Source organism: Lethenteron reissneri, chromosome 57 (genome assembly GCF_015708825.2).
Source record: "Lethenteron reissneri isolate LAM-NWPU_2019-01 chromosome 57, ASM1570882v1, whole genome shotgun sequence".
NCBI classification, from domain to species: Eukaryota; Metazoa; Chordata; class Hyperoartia; order Petromyzontiformes; family Petromyzontidae; genus Lethenteron; species Lethenteron reissneri.
Genome location: NC_083835.1, coordinates 2,563,644 through 2,586,443, shown reverse-complemented (window position 1 = coordinate 2,586,443; position 22,800 = coordinate 2,563,644). Strand labels below are relative to the sequence as shown.

Below are 22,800 nucleotides of genomic sequence, written 5' to 3'. Positions count from 1 at the left end.
TTACAGAAAGGGTGAGAATGGTTTTGAATCCAGAAACCGCATCCTTACGCCGCATAGAGAGCAAGGCGTACATGGCATGGTTATACAGAGCTAAGAATCATAATTCGGATCCAGAACACAGGGAGAGGGATGAGGAACCCAGCCTCTCAGAGAGGAATAAAAATCACCGAGCAGTCCCACCATGCAGAGAGCAGCAGAAACGCACGCACACATGGCAAAATAACCCAGAGAGAGGTTGGCACGAGAATGAGAGCGGCACAAAGCCGAACATTCAGGAGAATCGCAGGAGGGGGAGGTTCAGAATAGAACCATACCAACACCCCATGCCCCGACATGCGCAAGGTCAAGATTACCCACAGGGATGGCGAAGTAACAATCCAGGAAAAATTTGGCACCCAAATGGGAAAAACACTGGGCCAAGGGTGCAGGAGAATCGTAGGAGGGGGAGGTTCAGAACAGAACCATATCAACACCCCATCCCACGACACACGCAAGGTTCAAATTACGCACAGAGATGGGAAGATAACCACCTAGCGGGAAGGTGTTACACATACCGCGGAGGTATGGATGCGAACATTCACGAGAATCGCAGGATGGGAGGTCAAACACAATCGATACAATTCCGACCAATTCCTCCACCGGCTATACCAGGAGGGAATAGAGGAATAACACAGAATACGGTCCAAATACGTGATGAACCATCCACAGTGATTGAGAGCGGGCAGCCCATACGCGCCACACCCGCCGAGGTGTTAAACCCGGCGCTCAATGTGAAATACAGGCAGGCTGCAAGTGACAGGGCGGGCAAAAACGTGGACAGTGCTCCCGTAAATGACGCGCGGATCGAATACAAGGACAGGGTTGAATTGAAGCGTGATCGGACAGTACAAAAACAGACAGCAGGGACACGCCCTGAGGAGCGCAGGCATGAGCCTTTGAATGGAAAATATCCAAGGGAAACCAAAAATTATTTGGATCGGAGTGCTAAAATGGAGACGAATGTCCATGACGTATCGGGAATGGTGTTGAAATCCAACACACTAGTAAAAACAAAGAGGGCAACATTACGAGGGACAGAATTAAATCGACACACTGACTCGGCAAATGTGCATGTAATCGCAGAGAGAGCGAATGCCTCGAACCAAGTGTCAAAGTGGGTCGTGTGCGCGAATTCTGGTTATGTGCAGCACAATTTTTCACCACACACTCCCACGACACAGAGAGTGAGAGAAGAAACTACAAAAACGAACCCCGAAAACCGTGATCGAATTATCGAAGTGATAAGTGGTGAACGAGGCAACATGAGGAAAGTAACGCATAAATGCGTTCGAAACCGCTACCTAGCGTTTCCCAGGATTTAACAAAAACAAAAATGAATATTCGTCGGAGTCATGATGTATCAGAACCGATGTAACGCAATATCGATGTTTAACGCTTGTTTAATTTTCTTTGCTCAATTCAAAATAACCATGTTAAGTTGTGACACGTACGCGCGCGTTGTAAGGAATAGCAGCAAAACTTGAGGACAATCGATGGTTCATGATGGAAGAAGGGTATACATATTTTTTAAAAATAACCCGTGGCCATTTGACCACTGGTCATTTTTAAAAGGGCGGAATGTTGTATACTAACCCTTCTTCCATAATTGAGATTAATAATATTTGATGATTTTTATATATTATCTTTTTACTTGTTTTTTTAATGAGTGAAACACACCAAGCGCAGCAAACTGCAAAACACCAGGTGTTGTTAAGTAATGAACCGGAGGAGGGCTAGGATGGCAGAATTTACAACGTTGCTTCAAGGGAAGATAAGGCCTGATGAACGGGCACATGTCACCCGTGCAGGCGGCAGAGACAGTGGGAGTGTCAGCCAGACATAGTTAAGGCAAAAGCCCAATCATCCTGCATGGTTTTAAAGTAACGTCAAAATTCGAAATTCAACAACAGAGTAGGCTAAATTATCGATCCTCGCGCTCGCTCAAATTGGAGACCAGGCTGCGAGCTACATCAATGAACCATTGCCCATTTGCTAATCCAATACTGAATGTTAATATTACTGAAGTCAAAACGAATTCTATGACCTCAGCACATGGGCAAATAATAGGGCAGTGTCGACTCAAAGGCAATGGAAGAAACAGAGGCGCCTTTGTCTAAATCACAACCACAGAAAGCCAGGAATCATCACTGATTGTGTGTTCAGGAATTCCGAGCTAGTTAGAACACGTGCACAGGGGGGGAGCTGATGTAAACAACCCTGCGCGTCTGGATGTGAGGGGGCCTTGGACCTGGAATCAAGAATAAACACTCCCAGAGCAGAAGGTGGACAGGGGGAGAGGTGATTTAAAAGAGGGTTGTATATCTCTCAAGGCACAAGACCCAGCTGAACAACACGGCTGCGGGGGTCACCAGAAGTTCGCATTCGCCTAGTTAAGACAAAAAGCTCAATTATTCTGTATTGCTATTAAAGTAACGTTAAAGTCGGAATTTAACAACAGGGTAGGCTAAAGTTATCGATATTCACACCCACTCCAATTAAACCAGGCCACAAGTTACGCCTACTGAACCATCACCATTATTAAGTCAATATGAAATGTTATTTCCATACTTCAATACTTTCTATACAATTCGACCCGAAGCATATGACAATCAGAACCTTCCTAAGTCAAAATTGAATCGCACCCAGACAGGAGCGAATAGTCAATATAAGGTTGAAGAGGGAAGGAAATCAAGAGCACGGCGAACTGCAAACGTAAGCAAAAAGCCGGGAACAACACCAGCCCAGCAACAGCGAGTGGGGCTTCGACAGGCCATAAAGTAGAATAATAACTCCCGGGGTCAGGGGACACAAGAAGAAGCAGGCAGACAAAAACCAGAACTGACTCCAAGGTTCAACCGCCCTCACCTACTCAGGGGTGACGGAAATTAATGAGGCCTTGAATTAACGGCAGGCAACAACAACGGCGAGCAGAGATAGGGTGGGGCAAAGACTGCAGGCTATGGAATGCAACTTCGTGTCAGTAAAGCCCTGACAAACAAGTTAAGTTAAAGACATCACAATACATAATATCGCACATAACATCAATGTTAACGCTATTCACCGTAAACTATATTCCGCTTATATAACCATCCAGGCACCAAGGAATACGAATTCCTAGGATCAAGAAACTTACCCCTTAACCTAAGATATCGGAAATAAATTAATAGTAATAAGTATATGCATGAAAAGACAAAGTAAAACTTATGAAAAGCCAGGATAACGGGATGAATCACAACCAGGTCGAATATAATACATAATAAAAAAAAAACGATGTTAAACCCAGGGTCGGAGAGAAAGGGAGATCCCGGCCGTCTTTGTATCCCCGCAGCGCGGGATAGGAGTGTGTATACGCTCGGGGAAAGCCTACACTTGAGTCAAGCACCACGATGGGAAACGACAGACCTTAGGTTACATACAGAATCATAACTGTGAAATAGTAAGGGACAAATGTTAACTTAAAACTTTTAACCATTTCTTTGTGCGCCGGGTCGGAGAGAGTGTTGCCCCCCTCCAGGTTGTGCAACACGAACAAAGACGCCTATGAGACGATTTGTAACGTCTGTGTTTTGGGTTCATGAAGAAGGCCAGACAAGAGATAAATTGCACCCAGACAGAGAGACGACTTCGAGACAATTTGTAACATCTGGTTGTTTGCTCGTGGGTTTTATGGAGGGAGTTGACAACGGAATATACCGTCAGTGATGCACACAAGGACATACGGACACACACATGGACACACCTGCCTACGGACAGATCCTGACACAGCAAAAATCGGAAGCCCCGCCTTGTGGGCGGGATCCAGGGGGATTTTTCAGCATAAAGGAACGGATCCTGAACATTGGAAGCCAGTGCGACGGGAGGGTCCACTCAGAAGCTCGACCGGGAGGGTCGACTCAGCAGGAGTGCGACGGGAGGGTCCACTCAGAAGCTCGACCGGGAGGGTCGACTCAGGAACGAGTGCGACCAGAGCGGGTCCACTCAGGAGTGCGACCAGAGAGTCGACTCAGGAGCGAGGGCGACCAGCGGGTCGACCCAGGAGCGAGCTCGACCGGGAGGGTCGACTCAGGAGCGAGCTGCGACCAGCGGGTCGGCTCGACTCATCTTCAGCTCGTCAATCTCTGCTGCCGCCGGAGATCTCCGCTGCCGCCGGTGGTGAGCGTCGCGACTTGGCGACGATCCAGCGCTGCACGCTACGAGCGAGTTGTGGGCGCCACCTACCGACCGGGTTCCGAACTGCGACAGCGTATCAACAGCCATCCGAGCCAATTCACCACGGTGACAGGAGAGCGCCTGATACGTATGACGCGCACCGCCCCCTCACCACACGACCACCAGGCGTCTGTTTGACATAAAGAATCGACTCCGAACACTGACTATTCAAGACAACTCTTACCACTCAAACACACTCGAACCCATAAGTCATCCGTGGCTGGGAAGGCATCACAACGAGACCGAGTGGTGGCCTCCGTCGTATAAGAGTATTCTTAATTTTTATCTTTAATATTTAGTGGGCTGTACTCTTAATCGCATAAATTCCCAACAGATCCATCAATACGAACTGATTCTTGGCACCTCCTTCCGCCGAGCCACGCTCACGTGGGGAGTGGTGGCCACCGGATCCTTATCAGGTGATCTGGTCCCCAATTAGTAAACTTGGTATAAGATAACGATCTTCGGAAAAGGAGCACCGTCGCAGGCCCTTACTCCGAGCCGTTCTGCTGTCAGATAACCTGCCGATGTATCTGTTGAGATTGGTGCCTTTAAGAATAGTAACTGTTTTGATTGTGTTTTTTTTTTCCGCCGTATAATCTTTCAAGTATCTTTCAGTCATAATCGCCGCACGTACTCGCATCCTCTACAGAATATTCAACTGTCCCGTGACCCAAGGTGTTAACAACGTGATAAGGGTTGCGTATGATCAATAAGGAGTGCGGTACTGCGTGAACAATATTGAGTATAATCATTCATTAACGTTAAGGTTTTCTTAGCATAGTATTTGCATGTTTTAACGACTCTCTCTCTCACTAACAACCATCGCGTTATGCGGGATCCATGTGCAGTTGTCAAAGTGAAATCAGACAATCGTTGATGATACTGTATTGATGCCGTATTGACGTTCCGGGATTGAGAGTTCGCATACTATATCATAGTTAAGGTTGAATTAGTAATAAATTGATCAATACAGAAGTGGTTGTGTGATTCTTTCCTGAAATCTATGCATAAGATCTGCTTCTGCGTTGAGATTTGAACTTGGTGACCTTAATAAACACACTAATACATACTCAGTAAATGTTAAAGCGATAACGGGGTGAACCGGGGTCTGGTTATCATAACGACTTGCGTTATCATAATTACACCCACTCGCATAATTAATACGATTACCTCTCGAATTGGCATAATTAAAATGTGCGTAATTACATAAATTAACATATTTCCGGATAATTACATATTTGGCCAAATTTCATTTAATTATTATTATTTCCACTGAATATTCATAACCCACATATACAACATAATAATTTCACCCACGCACGCATACAACATAACAAATTTTCATACCCAACATATACAACAGGGGAAGGGTTCAAAAATCGTCCAAAATCGCGTGACGTCATTTATGGTACGGCCCCTATGGGGTGGGCAGGAGAGGGCAGTGTCGCAATCTCCATTGTTGGAGTGTACTTCCATGCTCCCCACGTCTGGTACTCTCAGCCTGCACAATCCCGCACTGACCGGCGTGGTGAAGTATGGCCAAATGAGTCCCGCATGACGAGCACGGTGCATGTGGCGTACTCCCCTTCATCCAGCAGTGGATTAGTCGGTTGTGCCTTGCACGTGACGCATTGAATCGTGATCCAATGAGTCATTGGGTATTTGTAACGAAATCATATATACACACATACACAAGGGCCGTATTGAATTAAGCATTTGCGGTGCTGGATTAAGGAATCCCATTATGTTCGTAATTGTGGGGAGAATTTTAATGAAAACCTAGCAATCATTAACCTCGTGTGAATATTATGGCCTTCATCGCAATCATTTTTGTGGGGCGGGGGGGTCCTTTGTTATTTAAAACAAATTACGCGATTGGTAAAATTCCTGCGATGAATACACTGTGTAACGAAACTAGTCATTTTTGTATTACTTTGATATAGATACGTTAATTTTTATGAATGTTGGCTTTTTTATGACTTTATGTGAACGAAAAGACACAAATTCGCCCGTTTTATCATTGAAAATAGCTAAATTTCGAAATATCACTGTCCTGGTCACAAAAGCAAAGTTTGTGGTGAATAACAGCCTTTTTTTAATACTTTTTAGGCATACCAAATTACGAAATAACACTTACTACCCAGGATAAAAAATTGTGTTACATAGTGATATATCATTTCAGGTGTTGTTGTTGTGCTAACTATTGTTTTGATTGTTTAGCGGGGAAGAAGCCAATGGTGGTGACTCGTTGCATCCATCAGGGACAGAGACAAAGCCCCCCCCCCTCCCCCGTGTATCTGTATCAGACTGTGGAGGCGAAGTGCTGTTAAGCAAGCGCCTGTAAAGTCCTGCATGGCACACACACACGCGCATGGATACACACACACACGTACATGTGTATTTGTTAGGAGACAGAGGGTGGAGGTGAGCCAGGGAGTACAGGAGATAGAGGGAGGTGGAGGAGAGAGGTAGGAGAGGGAGGTGAGGGAGGGAGATACAGGAGGGAGATGGACGGAGATGGTGAGAGAGAGAAAAAAATATGTACATAGAAAACAGGGGGAACATAAACATAGAGTAGGCAGAGAGGGGTAGAGAGAGAAGGGGTAGAGAGAGAGGGGGTAGAGAGAGAGGGGGTAGAGAGAGAGGGGGGTAGAGAGAGGGGGTAGAGAGAGAGGGGGTAGAGATACAGGGTAGAGAGAGAGGGTAGAGAGAGGGGGGTAGAGAGAGAGAGAGGGGGTAGAGAGAGAGGGGGTAGAGAGAGGGGGGTAGAGAGAGGGGGTAGAGAGAGAGGGGGTAGAGAGAGAGAGGGGGTAGAGAGAGGGGGTAGAGAGAGAGAGGGGGGGGTAGAGAGAGGGGGTAGAGAGAGAGGGGGTAGAGAGAGAGAGAGGGGGTAGAGAGAGGGGGTAGAGAGAGGGGGTAGAGAGAGAGAGGGGGTAGAGAGAGGGGGTAGAGAGAGAGGGGGTAGAGAGAGAGAGGGGGGGTAGAGAGAGGGGGTAGAGAGAGGGGGTAGAGAGAGAGGGAAGGGGTAGGAAGAAGGAGCAGAGATTGAAATATTTCGAAAAATATTTCATTTAAACAGGGGGGGAGGGCACATATAGCAAAGCATTGAAAAAAAAACGAAATGATGAACGAAGCAAAGTGCCGACTACACCGAGCATCTTCTTGTTTCCTCTGATCGGAGGAAGGGAGGGAGATAGATGAGGGAGGGAGAGGCGGGGAGGAACGGAGAGGATAGAGATCGAGCGACAGAGAGCGACAAACAATGGGAGTGGGGGGAGGATTCGGGAGACGCGAGGGAGATTTAAACGGGAAAGGGAGAGGCGGGATAAGAAGAGCGCGGGGTGAAAGGTGGGAGAGAGACACGGGGGGAGAGAGACATGGGGAGAGAGACACGGGGAGAGAGACACGGGGAGAGACACGGGGGGAGAGAGACACGGGGAGAGAGACACGGGGGGAGAGAGACACGGGGAGAGAGACACGGGGGGAGAGAGACACGGGGAGAGAGACACAGAGAGAGACACGGGGGGAGAGAGACACGGGGAGAGAGACACGCAGAGAGAGGGTGGGGAAAGAGACAGGGGGAGAGAGACACGGGGAGAGAGACACAGGGAGAGAAGTGGATGGGGAGAGAGACACGGGGAGAGACACGGGGAGAGAGACACGTGGACAGAGACACGGGGGGAGAGACACGGGGAGAGAGACATGGGGAGAGAGACACACAGAGAGAGGGTGGGGAAAGAGACAGGGGGAGAGAGAAACGGGGAGAGAGACACGGGGAGAGAAGTGGGTGGGGAGAGAGACACGGGGAGAGACACGGGGAGAGAGACACGGGGAGAGAGACACGTGGACAGAGACACGGAGGGAGAGACACGGGGAGAGAGACATGGGGAGAGAGACACACAGAGAGAGGGTGGGGAAAGAGACAGGGGGAGAGAGACACGGAGAGAGAGACACGGGGGGAGAGACACGGGGAGAGAGACACCGGGAGAGAAGTGGGTGACATTCCGCGCAGAGAACAGAGGCTGGCTATGTGTGGTGCGAAAGAAGTGCAACAAACATGCAACATACATATAACATATATACATTGAGGGAATGAGAAAATAGAAGAGGGAACATCGCTCCTCCATCACTCCACCATCACTCCACCATCACTCCACCATCACTCCACCATCACTCCACCATCACTCCATCATCGCTCTATCGCTACACGTGACCATCGGCCCGGCCAGCAATTCGCGTCCTTCCCGAGTCTGCCGAGACGTTAAAACGCCTCCTTGAACCCCGGGGGTCAGCGTGCGATCTCTAAAACTCTGATCATCGTTCTGCCAATCCACGTGTAATTGAAAGCCGCGCGTCTCTCTGTGCTGCGTTGGCGCGCTTTTAAGTTTTTGTTCAAACAATGTTTTTAACTCCCATGTATTTGTCTCGTTCGTGACCGTGTTTCTGAACGATACGAACGCACGTGCGTACGTGCGTTTAACTTTTTTCGCAGACGGACGTCAGTCAAAGCGTGCTCCACGGGAGATACGGGGGAAGAACAACAAACTAGACACACAAAAAGGAGTCCTTAAAGAAACGAGTTTTCAACCAGGTAGCAGGCACATGGCAGAATAAAATGAATATGTGTGTTCGTAAATAGAGCATTCCAGGGACACTTTGCCCTATATTTTAGATAGCCATTCGTCTTCTGGACAAATGTATACCTGTCACAATAAGATATTTGTCTCTGCTTTTCATAACCCAATGACGTCTGCTGAAGGATTGTTACTCACCTATCAGAGCAGGAATGGATTTCTTTTCTCGCGTGAGTTGAATTTTAATGCCCGTGACTCATGTATAGGACCAACCTCTTTTAAATCCGATCGTGGGGTTTTCGATCATCCTCTCTCCGTATTGAAGAGCGCTTCCAAAATGCGCGAACGCGAGATTTTCATTGTCTACTCTATACAAAACAATTGCACCCGTTCGCGCAAAATAAATCCGAGGCTTTCCGCATCATCTCCGAGGCATGTGGGTGTGTGTTTACACACGTTTAATTTAATTGAAGGATAATTCGCGAGATACGGACATGGTACGCCAGGTGATAATTGCATTTGTAATAGAGCCGTTTGGTTTTTGTGGGGTTTTTTTTTTTCTAAGACATCACAGCGACACACGTGCATACGCGGTCAATTTCCCTCGACTGATGAGTGGGATATCGTGTGAGACAGCGGGGCAGTTGTTTGGCGCTAAGCGCTAAGGAACCCAGCAACCAAAATTCGATTCCGTTTGCTATGCCTGGCCTAGATGATGGGCGATATCTGAACAGATCCTTGCACCTGCATATATATATACATTTCTATTGATTGATTTCTCGGCCAAAATACACAGCTTCGAATATATTCAGAACAATAATACGTTGAAAAAACTTTCAGGGAGGGGTAAAAACGATCAGAATCAGAATTCCTTTTTTTTATACTGGAGGAGGAATCCGAAGAGCTGTGAAGCTCTTTTCCACAGATGTCGAGACAGCGGTAGCATCGATGTGTTGGTGTCGGGCCTCCCCTAGGTCAACTCAGCCTCAGACAACATCACAACATGGATGTTTTTCTTGTTTTCCACGATGTATTTTACAAGCCTCTGAAACGAAAAAATAGATGATCAAATTATTTTTGGCTAAGCTGATGAGAAAATAAAAATGGTCTCCCTCCACAACATCGTTCGCAGCAGGTGTGTGTGTGTGTACACTGCAGATGGTTTTACAGTGAATATTCTGGATGGCAGACGCAGGTTTGACAAACGTGGAAGAGTAGGCCAAAATACACAGCTCCCTCTAGTCGAGGCCCCCTTCAATAACAGCAGTGGCGGCAGCGAGCGTTTGCAGGCCAGCACCTTTGCCACTACCTGCCCGTGCGCCTTTCGCGAATGAATATCGGGGCAAATTAACAGACATCATGCTCGAAAAGCTTTTTTATTGTGCGAGATGAAAGAGAGAGGGGTTTCAAAGTGCGTTGTTCACGGTTCATGAAATGTTACCCTTCGTAAAGGCTTTTGTCGTGGAAATTGTGAGCGATAAAGGCGGCCGGCCGGCGGGCAGAAAAGTACGTTGCATTACACCTGCATATCGCGTGCGAGGAACTTTCCATATGAAAACAAAACAAAACAACAGATTTACTTATGCATCTGCTTTCATACCACGATCCACTGGAATATTTACTCCGTGTTCATAATTTTCTGGACAAAGTGACTGGCACACTTTTGAAACCACTTAAATGGATTACAATTCAGAGGGTCTGACACGTGTTCGTAGTTTAAAATATAAATCACTAAACCGTATTAACGTTAATTTACAACCCCGTCTCAATCTACTGCCGGATGAACGAGGCTTCTCTCATGCCACTGTCGGCCACAAGATCCCACTTTGGCTTGCGTATTTCACGGCCCATTGTATGCGTGTTTGTTGAACTTCCTTCGCACCGTAATGTAGCCCGAACATTCGCGAGGGAGATGCGGTGCGCATTTGCCCCGTTCGTCAACTTGTTGGCTCGCGACTTTGGTTTTGCTCATTTTGTCTCGAGGCCCTCAACTCTTGCAGCCTCATTCCTGCAAGGCGTTCTATCGGTTTCTGGGGGAAAAAATGCTCGGAAATATCGTTCGAACACCGATTTGTTCGAGTTCTGGTGCGTTCTACTGTAATTTTGATGGGGGGCTGCTTTGTTCTTTGCTGCCTTGCACACGCTTGATAAATGAGACGTATACAATGCGCTTATTATATTCTTGGTTCTTTCGGTAAAGTCACATAGAAGGGAAACAATAAAATAATAAAAATATAAAACAATACAATTCTCACGACGTTTCGACTGAAACACAAGCAATCATCATCAGGTGTGAAATCCACTGGAAGAAAATTTGAAAAAAGTGGCGTTTTTATTTATTATTTTATTGTTTCCCTTCTACGTGACTTTACAGAAAGAAGCAAGAACATGAATCTCTGCAGTCACGAAAGCTTTAAATCAAAATTTAATGCGCATATTGTTTATTCGTCTTTAATGACTGGCGTACCCTTTTCTCTTTTGTGCACTCCTATCGTTTTCGATGTTTGTCCTGTTTTGCTGTTGTTGTTGTAACTCGCCCCACACTGGACATCTGTGAGAAGAGATCTTCGCAGCTTATCGGATTCCTCCTTCCTGCAGCCTAATTGAACATTCTGAAATGCAGCATCGGCCTGCGAATGTGTGCAGTCGGAAGCAACGTTGCTCCGTTGTAGAAGCGGGCGTGCGGGCGTGCGGGCCGTTGGGAGTTTCTTCCAAATTAGGCCACTGGCTGCTTATAAATTCAAGCCGGCCCGCCAGGGTCTTATACCCGGGGTGAATGGCGTGAGCACGCGGATTGCTTGGAAAGGTTCTGCACTGCGGACCGCACGAAGTGGCCTCTTCCGGAGAGGCGAGGAAACGTGACACAGCCTGCGGTCTCCCAGCCACCGCATGCCCTGAATCGCCCCAACCCTGGCAACCGCATTCGAGTCACTTACTCAACGATGGTCAGTCCGTCTCTTGTTTTTGTTTTACGATCAGTGGAAACAAGAAGATGCTCGGTGTATTCGGCACTTTGCTTCGTTCATCATTTCGTAAAATTTTTTTTATAACTTTGCTTTATGTAAACCCCCACCTCTCGCTCTCTCTCTCGCTCACTCTCTCGATCACTCTCTCGCTCTCTCTCGTTCTGCACTCAATCCTTTTCGCAGTCTGACGACCTCCGACGGGTAGCTCATAACTGCATGCAGAGCTCCCCGTCATCTGCCACCGAGCACACGGCCTCCTCCATCGCCCACTGCTCCTTGAAGGCCGGCACGGCGTGGGTCAGCCGCGCATGGCGGAACTCCAGCCCACACACCCTGGCTCCGACCAGAGCGCGGAAGATGCCCCCAGGCTGCTGGCCGGACGTTTCCCCTCCAGGGCCACCTTCCTCGCCCTGTAAATGGCGAGCTTGGCATAGCCGACGAGCACGTTGACCAGCCCCTGAAGATCCACTCTGATATCGCTACTACCATGGTTGCTGTTCCTGTGAACGGGCCTCATTGATTCCTCCACCCATGTTGATGACTCGGGTCTAGCAGACTGAATGTTTCGGTTCATTCACCGTCACAGCACGATTGCTGTATCAAGTAACGATACAGCAATCGTGCTGTGACGGTTCCACCTGAAGACGGAAGCTTGTGTTGCCTCCGAAACGTCGTGATTTTTATATTATTTATATTTTACTTTTGTTAATTTTAATTAAAACATTTTACCTACGTGATTTTACCGAAAAAACCTAAGATTATGAATCCTTGCAGTCACGAAAGCTTCAAATCTAGAATTCTACTTTGATCTTTCCGCAGTAGTGTCCACGTGGTGTGTATCCCTCCACGTTTTAGGACTTGCGCTTTTCCGAAAATAATATTATTCCGAAACGCTGCAAGGCGGTTCTGCGTGACCCGTGTTTTCTTAAGTGGCCGCTCTTTGTCGGAGGGGGCTGCAATTCCGCAAGCGCTGATTTTGCATTAACACGCCGAGTGGGTTGACCCCGCTGCCTCAACGAGGGCTAAATAAAATATTCAACTCGATTGCTCGAGAGAGGCGGCTCAAAAAAACCAACATAAACCTCTTCTGTTTAACACGGAGTAGCAAACTTTCGCGACTAAATATTATCCATAATAGATGTTTTTGGGTTAGATCGCGTAAATTTAAATGTGTCGTTAAACCCGCCACCACCCGACACAGCCAATTATTAAGGTCTGTCACGTAAACAGAACGTGGCAATTCGTTACTCGTACAGCACAACGGTAAATGTTGTGGATTTGCTCTCCAACACACCGGTTAGTGCTGTACTAGTGACGAATTGGCACGTTCTGTTACGTGACAACCCTTACTAGTCGGCTGTGTCGGGTGGTGGAGGGGTTTAACGACACATTTATATTAACACGATCTAACCCAAAACACCTATATTATGGATAACCCCTTCTCTGTTCAAGCACAGACATTCGAACACTGATATTTGCACATCCTGATAACTGCATAAACGGCAATGCCCCCCCCTCCCTTCCCCGGTTTACGTCGAGGGATGCGTTCCTGGAAGGCGTTACGACGAAAAATCGAAACGACGTGAATCGAAGCGGTTTTCAGGGTAGCGGTCGAGGTGGTGGTGGTGGTGGTGGCAGAGGTCGCAACCGGGTACCCGATACCCGTACCCTACCCGATACCCGGCCGGGGTACGGGTACGGGTACCCGTTTGCGACCCTGGTGCGGCAGGGTACGGGTAGGCCGTGAGTCACCGGTGAGTAACCGTTTGTCACTCATTTCGGGTAGGGTACGAGTACGGGTAGGGAACGGGTACCCGTACCCGGCCGGGTACGGGTACCCGTTTGCGACCCTGGTGCGGCCGGGTACGGGTTCGGAATCAAAACCCGTTTGCGACCTCTGGGTGGTGGTGGAGGCTGAGAGGCGATGGATAACGAGGAAGAAGGGGACGACGCTGTGGGCGACGTGAGAGCGAGTCGTGCAGCGGCGGTGTTCATCATTAAAGCGACGACGTAGTTTGAGAAGCGACGTCAAAGGCGGAGACGTCAATCGGCGTATTGCTGTACGTATGGAGCAAAGGTACAAATCCCCCGTGTAGACTTTACCCGACCGTTGGGGCAAGTGCTGGTAGCATGTAGCACCTACGAAGGCCGACACAGCAAAATGAGCGGGTGGGTGACCCAACACCACGCCCGGCCGCCTTTGCTCCAGGTACGGTACTGATTTAAGGCTGAGTCGATCTAGGGGAGGCACAAGATCAGTTCCAATATATCGCCCCCTGTTATTGGTCGCGTGTGGGGGAATCGATCTCGGGTCTGGCAGCTTCGTGGCATGAATCGCGGCGTTGGTTTTCGCCTTGGGGACCGATTGACTCTCAGCGGATTTCAGAGAAACGGAGGGGAACTTTTTTGCCTTTCGCCTCAGCGCTGTGCGTGAGATGAACGTTTTTTTTTCATCGTCATATCATTTCCATGAAATGGAAAGAGCAATTTATTTTTTGTATTCCTCGATAGCGGCTGCTTATTGATGTTCGGTTTCTTTTTTCCTTTTAAAAGGCAAGAAATTTTGTTTTGTTTTCTCTCTCTAATACTCAATCGCCTTCAATATACACTTAAAGAAAATACACGACGATGTGATGAATTATGTATCTGTGTGTGCAACGCTGTGTGTATAATAATAATAATAGCGGGGATCGGGAGTGTAGCGGTTCGCACACCACGCTAGGAAGCCGCTCACAGCCACCAGCACCAGTGACATACTGAACCAGTACTGGGCCCCCGCTAGGTCAACTCAGCCTTAAATGAGTACCTGGTGCGATGTTAATCATCGCCACTTGCCCCAACAGTCTGTTACTGCCATATGAGGTTGATGTTTGCCTATGCCTGTGTAGGGCACAGCTGGTGCATCTGCCAGCCATCTCAGTCAGTCAGCCTGTAATGTGAGGATATATCAGGCTCAATGACGTATCACAACTTGTCATGATGATTGGCTCTGCCGGTCCTGGTTTATAGCCAATGGGGGGGAAGCCTAGGGGCGTGGCCCTGACGTAATGGAAAGGTGACAGCTGGAAGTAGGGGATTGGTTCTGCTGGCTTTGGCCACAGCCAATGGAGAGATGAGTCAGGGGCGTGGTCCCGGCAGCTTACGAGGGGGGCTAGAATATTCCATGGAGGCTAGCCAGGATTGAGGGAAACGTACCACGTGACCCGGGTATTAAATAGGGGTGGAGACGAACGACACGTGGTCAGAACGGGAACGAACAGAGGAAAGGGGCCACGCGGGAGCGGGGCTCCGGGTTGCCACGTGGCAGTGCGTCTCTCTCGCTATCTGTCCCTCTCACGCTGCTGCCTGTCAGCAGCGTGAAGGAAAAGCTGTAAACAAGTTGAATAAAATATGGATTCCAGAAGTCGTCTCAACGAGCTTCATTACAAACCCGTGGCACCTGCTGGGTCTGCCCCATGACCTCTTGCCAGCGAGCCTTCGACACTTCACGTGGCCTCAACGTGCACCTGGCCTGGCACAGGCACCGTGGTTGCGAATTGCGGCTGTTGTTATTGTTGTTGTGTACAACAAGCCGCAGCGGACGGAGCGGTAGCCCGGCAGGTTAGCGGCCCGCGCTACGAACCTGGCGGCGACCCCAAAATTTGACTGGCCGCTCGCCAAACAGGCGGACAAGCGAGCGAGTTCACAACGGAATTGAGCGAGCGAGAGAGCAAGCGAGCGAGTGAATAACCTGAGCGTGCGCGCGTTCTCTCCCAGCAAGGGCAACTTCAGGAGCCTCTGCGTGCTGTCGTTCCCGGAGCCGGCCGACGTGGTGTGGAAGGCCCTGGACCAGGCGACCTTCGTGCTGCTCTACGTGCTGCCGCTGCTCATCGTCTCCGTGGCCTACGTGACCGTCGCCAAGAAGCTGTGGCTGCGCAACGCCATCGGCGACGTCACCACGGAGCAGTACGTGGCCCACCGGCGCAAGAAGAAGAAGACCATCAAGATGCTCATGCTCGTGGTGGTGGTCTTCGCCGTCTGCTGGTTCCCGCTCAACTGCTACGTGGTGCTGCTCTCCAGCCAGGCCATCCAGACCAACAACGGCATCTACTTCGCCTTCCACTGGCTGGCCATGAGCAGCACCTGCTACAACCCCTTCATCTACTGCTGGCTCAACGAGAGCTTCCGCTCCGAGCTCAAGGCCCTCGTGGCCATCTGCACCCCGCGGGGGGGAGCGGCGGGGGGGGAGGCTGGCGGTAACCCGCTGGGCGTGATCCCCCGCGCGTCGCGCCAGGCGTGGGCCGAGCGCAGGAGCTACCGCCGTGGGGCGCGCATGGTGGAGAGCCGGCTGACGTCCAACCCGGCGGTGGTGGCACCGGAGGGGGGCGAGGAGGAGGAGAAGACGGAGGAGGTGTCGTCCGATCTGGTGGACGCGGTGAGTGGGAGAGGTGGCATCCTGACATGGCGATGGTGATCGTTTTGTAACGTGGACATTTTTGGGAAATGTAATTTGTTCGTATCAGCCGATCAAGTCATTGTATCGATAGCGCTATTTCGTGCAAAAGATGCAATTCTGAATGCTTTACAGGGAAAACCAAACATTGTAAAGATACTACATCGCAAGAACAATCAAAGAAATTGCCATACAAAACAAAATCGCATTATAATAAATTTGCTAGCGAAGGTATATTAAAAAAAACACTATAAAAGTAAAACCAAGTAAAAAAATTTTTATTTAAAGCTTTCGTGACTGCAGGGATTCATCTTCTTGGTTCTTTTGGTAAAGTCACGTAGAAGGGAAATAATAAAATGATAAAACATAATAAAATACAATTCTCACGACGTTTCGGCCACAACGCAAGCAGCCGTCCTCAGGTGAAGAACAGGTCTGTCGGAAAGACAGCGTCTGAATGAGCACCACCAAGCTTGGCAGCGATATGCAAATTCCTTTGTCAAGGCGTCCTTCCCCCTCTAACTCAGCTTAAATATACGCTGCCAAGATTGGTGGTGCTCATTCAGACGCTGTTTTTCCGACAGACCTGTTCTTCACCTGAGGACGGCTGCTTGCGTTGTGGCCGAAACGTCGCGAGAATTGTATTTTATTATGTTATATTTTTATTATTTTATTATTTCCCTTCTACGTGACTTTACCGAAAGAACCAAGAAGTATGCTGTTCTATTCACCGCTGAATCTCGGCACGCGCAGGCATCTCAGTGGTAATTTTACTCAGAGAGGCGTAAGTCAAGGCGCTGTTTTTAAAGACACTCTTACTCACCGCAAGGAACCGTAGCGACGCGACCACGCTCTGATAGCTGGCGCAAAAACTGTGCCACACACACTCCCGCACGGCCGTTTAACTTTTCGATTCCGTTCCTTTGACGTACACCTACGTACTCTTGCTATTTTTGCCACGTACGTACGTCATCAAAATGGAATGAGAAGAACAGCTGATGACGTACTTGTACGTCATCGGAACGGGAAAGGATTGGCCGATAACACCTGTAAACATCGAGGACTGAAGAGCTTTGATCACATCGGGAAACTAATCAAGCCGAGTATATTTTCTGACGTCGAGTTGTCAACGATGGCCATCGAAGACATCGTCCCTCTCTTTCAAAAAAGATTGCTGAAACTCCACACCTACTCCCGCGTGATGTGTTGTTCTTATTCTTGTTATTGTTGTTGTTTTCGGGCGGTGCCGCTGTCAGTCGGTCCGCGCGATGTCCGACGTTCCGCTCCATCGCACTGGGAGCTACGTCTCCAGGAACTGAATTTTGTTGGTAATTTCTACTCCTCCTCATCCAGCGGTCGCTTGGACAGAGAACAGACACCCGTTCACGGAATCCACCCGCTATTGAGACGTTAAATAAAGCTGTATTCGGACCCTGAAGAAGCTCCCACCCCCCAGCGAGCACTTGGAGCAAAACGTCGGACATCGTGCCGACCCGAAAACACAAAGACAATCTACGCGGTCATAAAAGAAAAAAAAACATGAAATAATGAAAAAAATGTCGCCCATAAACCGCTGTTATTTTTCATCTCTTAACCGTCACCGTTATCGCCGCGATTGCAATCAGTTAATTACGAGCAGTAATGAGAACCCTTTCTCATTATATCGATGCCCCCCCCCCTCGCCCCCTCAGGGTTAAAGGGGTTTATGTTATTTTTTTTACAAAGGCACGCGTGTGAATTATTATTTTCTTGTGTGATTGGGGGGGGGGGGCAAATCAAAAACACATCAGCGGAGGGAGCTGCCAATGTCCTTAATCTGTGATGAGAGATCACACAGCATCGCCGCGAGAATGTTGATGATGAACTCCGGAGAGGGACCTTCCCCGGCACGCATTGGTTGAACAAAAAAATATATTTTTTGGAGTATATATATTTCATTCCAACAAAAAAATAACAAGAGTTGTTATACATTTTGATTTAAAGCTTTCGTGACTGCAGGGATTCATGTTCTTGGTTCTTTCGGTAATGTCACGTAGAAGGGAAATAAAAAATATATATAAAACAATTAAATTCTCACGACGTTTTGACTGCAACACAAGCAATCCTCATGAGGTGTGAAATCCACAGCAAGAAAATTTTCTTTATTGTTTTATATTTTTTTATTTAATTTTTTATTTCCCTTCTACGTGACTTTACCGAAAGAACCAAGAATATAAGAGTTGTTATCATTTCTCTTCGGAGGCGTCGTCAGTCTGAAGCCTGCGGGTTAGTTTTTTTTGCGTCGAAAAAAAGGTGAATCTAAACGTCGCTGGTGCCTCGAGAGGCTCAGAGCGCACGGTCCGAAACGTCGGACATCACGCACGAGCGACGCCACGGTACGACCCGAAAATCACCGAGCCGTGCAGCGCCGCCACGAAAACAACAACAACAACCGCCATTCGCCACTAAGTAGCGGTGACGTCACCACGACGCTTGTGCCAGGCCATGTGCACCTTGAGGCCACGTGAAGTGTCGAACGCCCGCTGGCAGGAGGTCACGGGGCAGACCCAGCAGGTGCCACGGGTCGACTGACTGAGAATACTGAGATGACTGGCTGATGCACCACCTGTGCCCCCTACTGTACCAACTTGCTGTGCTTTAGACACCCGGCGCTCTGCTCGTTGTTGTGAGCGTCGCTCCTCCGCCCTCCGTTGTTGTTGGAGGGCGACTGCCTCCAACTTACCAGTAGCGTCCTTCACGAGCCTCCTCCACTGAGGCCGATCTTGACACCGCGGAAACGCACACAGTCGGACCAACGATCGCATTTAACCCCCTGTAGGCTTTCACGAGCAATACGACTGTTAAACAATTTATCATTTTGAACAGATAAGGCCCCCGCTGTGCTGTGTAGCTCTTTTTCAGAAGCCACGTGGCTATCCCAAATGACAGCGCAACGAAAGTGCCTTATCATCATCACGTGGGGAATTATAGCGGCCAAATGCTCTAAATCCGTGATGTTGATTCTAAATGTGGAGGGAGAAACCGGAGGGCCCGGAGAAAAAAATCGGGATCGAACCCACGACCTCCTGTACACCAGGCGAGGTAGTTAACATCTCTTAACCACCGTGACCATGATGAGAGAGAGACACGCAGACTCCAAATATACAGCAGCAGGCGTCAGGGTCGGGATCGATCCCACGACCTCATGTATGTCAGGCGAGGGAGTTAACATCTCCTAGCCACCGTGATCATGATGAGAGAGAGACACGCAGACTCCAAATGTACAGCAGACGTCAGGGTCGGGATCGAACCCACGACCTCCTGTACACCAGGCGAGGTAGTTAACATCTCTTAACCACCGTGACCATGATGAGAGAGAGACACGCAGACTCCAGATATACAGCAGCAGGCGTCAGGGTCGGGATCGAATCCACGACCTCCTGTACACCAGGCGAGGTAGTTAACATCTCTTAACCACCGTGACCATGATGAGAGAGAGACACGCAAACTCTAGATATACAGCAGTAGGCGTCAGGGTCGGGATCGAACCCACGACCTCCTGTACACCAGGCGAGGTAGTTAACATCTCTTAACCACCGTGACCATGATGAGAGAGAGACACTCAGACTCCAAATATACAGCAGCAGGCGTCAGGGTCGGGATCGAACCCACGACCTCCTGTATGTCAGGCGAGGGAGTTAACATCTTCTAGCCACCGTGATGATAATGAGAGAGAGAGAAACGCAGGCGTCGAACCCACGACCTCCTGCCAGTATTGGACCATGATTTAATTTTTAGCGTGATGTGTTGCTCAGATGAGCTTTGAAGCATTCACAAAAAATCTCTGACCTACATCCCTGGCGCCAGCGGTGGAAATTCCACCTTCCTATGGTGCGTGGCCGAGTCAGTCTACGAGACGACCGCTGTTGACGTCCCCCCCGAAGTGGTTCTCATTTTAATAGCCGCAGAGTCGATGGTGGCCAGAGTCAAACACCACCAACTAGGATTCCAACTTGCAATCTTGTGTGTGTATGTCTGTACGTATGTATGTTTGTATGTTTGTATGGTGAAATTCTTGCGCATTGCACGTGGACAACCGCGCTAATCGGAGGTGCGTGGGAAGGTCAACAAACGATGGGTCTCTGTGTGAGTCTATGGGTCTCTGTGTGAGTCTATGCGTCTCTGTGTGAGTCTATGATTCTCTGTGTGAGTCTATGGTTCTCTATGTGAGTCTATGGTTCTCTGTGTGAGTCTATGGGTCACTGTGTGAGTCTATGGTTCTCTGTGTGAGTCTATGGTTCTCTGTGTGAGTCTATGGGTCTCTGTGTGAGTCTATGGTTCTCTGTGTGAGTCTGTGGGTCTCTGTGTGAGTCTATGGGTCTCTGTGTGAGTCTATGGGTCTCTGTGTGAGTCTATGGGTCTCTGTGTGAGTCTATGGGTCTCTATGTGAGTCTATGTGTCTCTGTGTGAGTCTATGGTTCTCTGTGTGAGTCTATGGTTCTCTGTGTGAGTCTATGGGTCTCTGTGTGAGTATGCACGTTGAACTTCTTTCGCACCGCACGTCGCCCACTGCGCTAAACGGAGCTTACGGAGCCACCTGGCCGGATCGATCATCCATCGCGGGCTCTCGTCGTGATCCCGTCGCACCTCGTGCCGACTCCTCTCTCTCCTCTCTCCTTCCCCCCTCTCTCCTCCCCCCTCTCTCTCTCCTCTCTCCTCCCCCCTCTCTCCCCGTGCCCCCGCGCCGCTGTAGAGGCAGAGCAGGAACATCCTGCGGAGAGCCCGGGACATGCTCCACCCCGTGCACTTCCAGAAGGAGGGCGAGGCTGTCAAGGTGGAAGATGACCTCATGACGCTGTGAAGGAGCCGCCCCCCCCACCCACCTCGACTTGCTCTCCAGGACACCACCGACCCCCGACTGGCAGACAAATGCCCCCTGGAGGGCGGCTGCGTTCACCATGGGCCAAGTTCCTGGGGGGGGGGGGTCGTCCCTTGGCTCAAACTTTCTGGGGAGGGGGTCCCCCTTGGCTCAGACGCCCTGGGGAGGGGGTCCCCCTTGGCTAAGACTGCCTGGGGGGGGGTCCCCTTGGCTCAGACTTCCTGGGGGGGGGGGGTCCTCTTGGCTCAGACTCCCTGGGGAGGGGGTCCCCTTGGCTCAGACTCCCTGGGGGAGGGGGGTCCCCTTGGCTAAGACTTCCTTGGGGGGGGTCCCCTTGGCTCAGACTCCCTGGGGGAGGTCCCCTTGGCTCAGACTCCCTGGGGGGGGGGTCCCTTGGCTAAGACTTCCTTGGGGGGGGTCCCCTTGGCTCAGACTCCCTGGGGGGTTCCCCTTGGCTCAGACTCCCTGGGGAGGGGGTCCCCTTGGCTCAGACTGCAGCAGGGCACTGGAACGTCTGAGATGATGATGACGATGGCGCTGCTGCTGCTGCTGCTGCGATGCACAAGGCGCGTTGTGGCTGGCAGAGGCGTACCGGCGGGCGTCCTGTGACTACAAACACTTCGTCGTGCGCCGCTCTTCCTCGTAGCGCTGGGCCCCAGCTCCAGTCCCCGGTGCAGTTGCACCGCCTGCACACGCAGCCGGCAGCAACGCCGCTGCCTCCGCTCGTCGCGGGAACGCTTGCACGGACTCGACATTGGGCACGCGCGCGCTAGCGAGCGAGCATACGTGTGTGCAGGTCACTGTCGCTTAGATAAGTGCGTTCTTGTGTGTGTATATATATAAATATAAAGGTGCGTGCGTACGTGTGTACATTGAACTTCTTTTCGCACCGTTCGTTGCCAGCCGTGCTGACGGGAGGTGCGGGGGAAAAGGAAACGAAACTAAACGCACGACAAAAAAGAGTATTCCGTGGTTCTTTCGGTAAAGTCAAAGAATATGAATTCCTGCAGAATATGAATTCCTTGCAGTCACGAAAGTTTTGAGTCTGAAAAACGTGAGTTCACCCACACAGAATCGGGAAATTCCGCTGGTGGTGGTGAATGGGTAGCGGAAGTGGTGGGGGGGGGGGGTGGTTGCAGAGATGATGCAGCGATTGATGAAATTCCCTGAGGGTGGACAACACCGGCGTCGAGGTGAACAACTCTCCAGAAACGCGGGAAGGCTCTTGTTTGCCAGAGTAGCCTGGGGCGTCAGTCTGCTCGCGTGCCTGCCGGCCGGTAGGACACGCGATGCGATATTCTTAGGTTTTTTCGGTAAAGTCACGTAGGTAAAAACATTAAAAAGTAAAATAAAATAAAAATCACGACGTTTCGGAGGCAACACAAGCTTCCGTCTTCAGGTGGAACCGTCACAGCCACGACAGCTGTATCAAGTTAAACGCGATGCGATGGCTGCCTGTTGCGTTCCGTCGCAATCGAAGAGAGTTTGCGGCTCGCAGAGTTTTTTTTGTTGCGAGTTTGGCAAATCTGCTCAATGGCTCCACCCACCAACCGAGTCTCTCTCGCCAGCGCCGTTGACGTCCACTTCGAAGCGGATGGCGCGGTCGCGTCGCCGTTCAAGTTCAAGCTCATGTATTAGGTATAGAGCCCTGTGAGCCATTCGGCTCTTGAATCGGGTGCAACAGCAACAAACAAAAAACAAAAACTTGAACAAAAAAAC

The 22,800-nt window shown here is 49.8% G+C and overlaps 1 protein-coding gene across 1 annotated transcript in view; it reads left to right on the top strand.

Moving 5' to 3' along the window:
* Positions 1-21,267, top strand: part of LOC133357155 (G-protein coupled receptor 83-like) — a 50,519-nt gene extending 29,252 nt beyond the window's left edge. Inside the window, exons 4-5 of the mRNA XM_061574966.1 lie at positions 15,548-16,205; positions 20,956-21,267. Of these exons, the coding sequence (XP_061430950.1) occupies positions 15,548-16,205; positions 20,956-21,063 (766 nt within the window). The 3' untranslated portion in view covers positions 21,064-21,267. The remainder of the gene's footprint in view (positions 1-15,547; positions 16,206-20,955) is intronic.
* The last annotated feature ends 1,533 nt before the right edge of the window (positions 21,268-22,800 follow it).